Source organism: Hakea prostrata, chromosome 7 (genome assembly GCF_041222555.1).
Source record: "Hakea prostrata isolate BN-2017 chromosome 7, UWA_Hpros_2, whole genome shotgun sequence".
Lineage (NCBI taxonomy): Eukaryota > Viridiplantae > Streptophyta > Magnoliopsida > Proteales > Proteaceae > Hakea > Hakea prostrata.
Genome location: NC_142606.1, coordinates 54965957 through 54971962, shown reverse-complemented (window position 1 = coordinate 54971962; position 6006 = coordinate 54965957). Strand labels below are relative to the sequence as shown.

General features: G+C 39.0%; 1 protein-coding gene across 1 annotated transcript; it reads left to right on the top strand.

Moving 5' to 3' along the window:
• The first annotated feature begins 1273 nt into the window (after nucleotides 1-1273).
• Nucleotides 1274-5031, top strand: LOC149011403 (serine/threonine-protein kinase Aurora-2). The gene is made up of 9 exons (XM_089163927.1): nucleotides 1274-1433; nucleotides 1818-1934; nucleotides 2559-2705; nucleotides 2808-2903; nucleotides 3039-3134; nucleotides 3233-3329; nucleotides 3422-3539; nucleotides 3937-4009; nucleotides 4097-5031. Exons 1-9 carry the CDS (start codon nucleotides 1398-1400, stop codon nucleotides 4199-4201), a joined length of 885 nt encoding a protein of 294 aa, XP_089020053.1. The 5' UTR covers nucleotides 1274-1397; the 3' UTR covers nucleotides 4202-5031.
• The last annotated feature ends 975 nt before the right edge of the window (nucleotides 5032-6006 follow it).

Below are 6006 nucleotides of genomic sequence, written 5' to 3'. Positions count from 1 at the left end.
TCGTGGAATTGGGATAAAGTCCATTCTTGGTGGCCATCGGAGATTGCTCATCAGATACTTAGTATTCCTTTGCCTCTATAGCTAACTAAGGAATTAAGGATAGACTTATTTGGAAGCTTACCTCTTCAGGTTTATTCTTAGTAAAATCTGCCTACTGTCTCACACTTTATTCGACAATATCAAGATTCACTCCTCCCTTTTACCCCCTTGTCGTCTACCTTTAACTAGTTAAAGCTTTGGTGCATCCCCCCCCCCCCCCCCAATGCAAGTTTTGGCTGGTTATCCCATGATCATGAAAGCAGGACCATATTCTCCTTCGGTCAAGGAGCAGGAGTCCAAGAGTTGATCATTACAGAAGCAATGGCGGTTCGCAAGGCTCTACTCTGGGCAATAGACTTTACCACTCCACGAATCCTCATGGAAAGTGACAACAAAACTATTATTGATCTACTCAACTGACCATCACAGACCTTAACCTAAAAGATTTATCCAATACTTAGAGATATTCAACACTTAGCAATGTCTTTCACAGAAGTTACATTAATGCATATACACAAGGAAGGCAACTTCGTAGCGGATGTTTTAGCCATGACAACAGCTAAAACTCAAGAATTATTCTTGTATCTTAACACCCACCCCGCATTCTTGTATTAGGCGCCATTGCTGGATTCCCTTGCCTGTAATGTACAATGTGGAAGACAAAACAAAACTTATCCGGTGTGTGAAAGAACAAACCTATTACCCCCTATATAAAAGAAAAGTGCACTATGTTCAGGGTCGGAACCGGCTGTTTTGGTTTTCTTGCAGGGCACGGGAGCTAAAACTAGGTTGTGCGCGCCTTACTCAAATAGGGGCTGACCTATAGTGGGGCCCTTGCTTGTTAGGTTAGGGGCAAAGCAACCTGACGCGTTGTGGCGCCCTACCTTGTCCACTGAGGCTCCGGAGTTTGCTGGATCGAAGTAGGAAATTATCCATCACATATAGTTGATAATAGAGACTACCCAAAAAATAAAATTTGCGGTTACCAAAAAAAAAATGAAAAAATTTGTTGTTAATTAGAGTGACAAATGGACTATTTCCATCCGACGGCGGAATCACCGAATAAAATACGAAATGTTACCGTATCGCTCCCTCGCAAATGCAAATTCAAAAGTGATGGCCCACGTGTAAATTCGACCGTTTGAATGTAGGTGACGGCTTTCTAGCACCTACACACAGCTATACAACGGACCTTCGTCGTTTCGTCCCCTAGCGCTTCATCGCTCGTTCTTCGTCTCTCATTTCGCCCCCTAGCGCTTCATCGCTCGTTCTTCGTCTCTCATTTCGCCCCCTAGCGCTTCATCGCTCGTTCTTCGTCTCTCAGTCTCTCAGTCTCTCCCTCCTTCTTCCTCTACCCTATGGCGATCGCTGCAGAAGCACAATCTGGAGAAAAGGTATTATTCGAGGATTCTTTTTTCTGATTAGGGTTTCGTGCGGGTTTCTTTTTGGGGTTTCTGGTCATTTTTCCTAACCTTTCATGCCCCCACTTGAAGAAATCTTGATTCTTAGCCTCTTACGGTTCTTTTCAGTGGTAGATCTATGGTTCCTAATTTCGTTTAGTCCTTTTCCAGCAGATTAGTAATTCCAGGCAATATCCTAAGCTCTATCCTGCTATTAGAATATTTATTTTGCTCAACTGTTACCTCTTGAACACTTCGAATGCTAAAGTATCTGGTTACGTTTGTTGGATCTTTGATTTGATTCTACATTTCTATGGTTGGATATATTCAGGATCTAAAGTTTTTCTCTTTTCTTTCTATTTCTCCTCGTTTTCTCAGAATTCTTCGAGGGTTTCCGGAGCGGACAAGAAGAGGTGGACCTTAAATGATTTTGACATCGGGAAGCCTCTCGGAAGAGGAAAATTCGGTCACGTCTACTTGGCGAGGGAAAAGAAGGTTTGATTTTGGCTTCCAATTGTATATTTCTGGACGACTTTTTGTTGTCTTTTTATTTCTTAGTTTCTGAATTGAGTAGGTTTATGTGGAATGCTAGTTGATAATAGGTGGCTTTCTGGCTATGCGCTTTTCATTTACTTAACTTGGAGAGCAGATCTGACACACGGTAGGAAATTATCAGTTACCAGTATGACATAGAAATTATCTGAAGAGGGAAAAGGGGGGGGGGGAGCAAAAGAATCTCTATTTGTACCAATTTTCTATCTGTTTCTCCACCTTCTGATTGCAAATTTATAGATCTGCTCTTTAGCAACTGCTAGATGAGTGTATGTAAGTTTGATGTGATTTAGTGTCATTTTCATCTTCGTCCCTGATAGAATTAGGGCTAATTCTTTGTAAAAGCTATAAATGTGCACTATTGAAAATATGATATTTGCAGTTGCATATGATCTACTTGTAATGTGTTCTCATATGTAAGCATACTTGTGAAGTAAAAGCCAAATTCTGCATTTTCTTTGCAAGCTTGAATTTTTGTTGTGTATGATTCACTTCATATACTTGTTGAAACCTGTCGTCCTTATCTTCCATTGCTCAATAACACAAAGCTATTCTTCACTGAAACAGAGTAATCACATTGTGGCACTTAAAGTACTTTTCAAAACCCAGCTGAAGCAGTCTCAGGTTGAGCATCAGCTACGCAGGGAGGTTGAAATACAAAGCCACCTGAGGCACCCAAATATCCTACGCCTCTATGGATATTTCTATGATCAGGTCTGGAAACTAACTAAAAATCATCTGTATGTAGTCCCTCAGTTGAGGGAATGAAAAACTGAGCCATACCAATTAATCTCTGTTTCTTGTAATTATATGCAGACACGTGTTTATTTGATACTAGAATATGCAGCCAAAGGTGAACTCTACAAGGAACTTCAGAAATGCAAATACTTCGGGGAAAAGCGAGCTGCCACGGTGAGCCCTTTCTACTATGGTGACATTTTGTCATTGTTATGTATTGTTTTATCTGTATCACTGAAAGTTTCTTACATAGTACTGAAGATTTATTTCTTAACTTGAAATCATGGAATGGTGCATTTGTTGTTACAGTATATTTCATCATTAGCAAGGGCACTCATATACTGCCATGGAAAGCATGTCATACACAGAGATATCAAACCAGAGAACCTTCTGATTGGTGCACAGGTGGTGGTTATCTCATTTTTAAATCAGAGCTATCATTCCCTTTCAATAATTATATTGCATTTTGTGTGCTTATTCTTGGTGCTGGGTGTTATTCACAGGGTGAACTCAAAATTGCTGATTTTGGTTGGTCTGTGCATACATTCGATCGCAGGAAGACAATGTGTGGTACACTGGATTACCTTCCACCTGAGATGGGTATGCTTATAATCTGAAGGGATAGATTAATAAGAATTGTGTTTGCATTCTTTAGTTTGGTTGTTTACTAAAAAATGGATTGATGTTTACAGTTGAAAGCACAGAGCATGATGCGAGTGTTGACATTTGGAGCCTGGGTGTCCTCTGCTACGAGTTCCTATATGGACTACCCCCATTTGAAGCTAAGGAACACTCTGACACTTATAGAAGGTAAATTGAATGTCAGCCACTGTCCTAACTACCTCTAGTTACAGGATGTTTTCTTCCTTCAACTGATTATTTCTTTCAACCTCTCTGAATATTCATACATTGTTACTTCCTACTTAGAGTATGTTTTCTTTTCTTTTCTGTTCAACTGATTATTTCTTTCACTCTCTCTGAACATTGAGACATTGAGACATCGTTACTTACTAGTATGTAAAATCAGAGCTAGCGTTTCTAACAATGAGATTTTTTTTTTGTTTAAACAACTTTTTCCCCCTTAATAATGGAAATTCCGATTTATCTTCTGTACCATAGCATTCTTGGTTTGCAGAACTTATTTTCCTTCTTGTTGGGTGGATCCTTTCCCCATAAAGTGCTGATGTGCAAACTAATCATATTGCAGGATAGTAAAAGTAGATTTGAAGTTTCCATCAAAACCAATTGTTTCTTCTGCAGCTAAGGACCTTATAAGTCAGGTGAGATCTTTTTCATTCTCAATGAATATTTTAAAAAGGGATTTGCCTATCCACAGATATTGAGTTTTGATCTCTCGTGGACACTAGATGCTTGTCAAGGATTCTTCACAACGTCTCCCACTACACAAGCTTCTTGAACATCCATGGATTGTTCAAAATGCAGACCCCTCTGGCATCTATAGGGGTTGTTGACTTTCATAAATGGGATATTGCTCTTCAAGTGAAACCTTGAAGCTGAACCAAGAAATTCTTCTCGGAGATATGTGCAAGTTTGTTCGTAGGAAAATTGTCCCCCAGACTCTACTTCTACAAAGCCTTCCTTCCGCACTAGGTTCGCCCTTTTCTTCAAAGTGAAAATTGTTGAGGTTCTTCGCTATAGGTAGTGATAAATACCAATATTTGAAGAAATTTCTTTGTAACAAAAGTATATCTTATATTCTCCCTGTGTGTTCATTATGTATGACTCGGTGTTCAATTTCATTTAGATGTATCACAGTCATGATGTTACTCGTGTGCGAACAATGTCATATGTAACTTGTGTTAGTCATGTTCAATGCTATTATAGACTTCCATTCAACCGAAACAATGTTGTAGAATCCAACAAGGAAAAGAAAATAAAAATACGGAGAGAGAGGAGGAACATTGAATTCTCAATTATGTGTTTTTCTTTTATTGGGAAGGAAATATTGATCGTGTGGTAATTTTGCCAGTAAAGAACAAAATCAGCTACCTTGTTGCATGCCCCTGCACCAAATTGAAAAACTCGTTAAAATATGGAACCCCCCACCCTTGTGAATAAAGTCTCTCATTCATGATGGCATGCCCATGTCCCCTATTAAGGATATTTCTAGCAATTCACGATAACCCTGGCTGATCCCAAGGTTGCCCTAGCCACCATCTGATCTTCAACCGCTTTATAGCAATACACATAGCCAACTCTAAGGTTGCCCTAGCCGCGCCACCTTATCCCAACACTAGAGGATCTCCAGAGTTCTACCTTATCTTAAACACACCATAAACAACGTAAAACCGTGGTCGCCACCTTATCTACTCCACCTAAACTTACTTGTGTAACTAGAACTCCACTTGAGTGCAAGAGTCCTCGACTTGTGGTGAATAAGGACTCAACTTATTTATATGAGATGTTTCACACCCAAATTAGGGATGTCAATTTATAGCCCGAACCGTTAAAACTGAATCGCACCGGCCCGTTATAGCCCGAACCGGCCCGAACAGAACCTTAATGGGTCGTAATCGGACTAAGGGTTGTGAAGCCCGCACCAACCCGAAACCGAATTGCAACCCATTTTGTAATTTTACATTAAATAGTATTTTGAATCATTATATTACCATTATGTAGTTGGTATAGACAATTAAAAAAATTAAGCATGAATTCAAAGATCAAATAGTCATTTTACCATTTAATATCTAGGTTCTTGATTTCTATAGAATGGGTGGGATTTTTTTAATGGAAATTGACCAATAGCAACTTTGCTTTCCATATAATTTTCGCTTTTGTTGTAGGATGCTCAATTATTTCTTGGGTAATTTTCATCTGGACCCCCTGAGGTTTGGTCCAAGTCACTTTTAGTCCAGTTTAAGTTTCCTTTTGCATATGGCTCTCCTGTAGTTTTAATAAATGATTAAATAAGGACAAGTTTAACAGAAACTGTTAATTTAATAAATTGGTGACAAAAATACCCTCGTTTGGAATTTTTTATTTTTTATTTTAATCTACTAAAATAAATACTATAAAATAAATAAATAAATAATAAACAGTCATTGATTCCCTTTGAACAGTTATCGGTCGGAGTCGGAATACATTCGCCGTCGACGAAGAAGATTGAGTGAGCCACATTTGGAGATCAAAACCATACTTGTGATCCTCATGCGACTGCACAAAAAAGAAAATGAGGACGACTTACTCTTCTTCTGCTACTACTGCTGGTCAAAGAAAATGAGGACGACTTACTCTTCTTCTGCTATTACTGCTGGTC

Bases quoted from the DNA above. Each gene is read 5' to 3' on its own strand.
- LOC149011403 (XM_089163927.1), top strand. From the start codon at position 1,398: ATGGCGATCGCTGCAGAAGCACAATCTGGAGAAAAG. The intron at 3,330-3,421 runs GTATGCTTATAA...TGATGTTTACAG, and splicing joins TTACCTTCCACCTGAGATGG to TTGAAAGCACAGAGCATGAT. The intron at 4,010-4,096 runs GTGAGATCTTTT...CGTGGACACTAG, and splicing joins CTAAGGACCTTATAAGTCAG to ATGCTTGTCAAGGATTCTTC.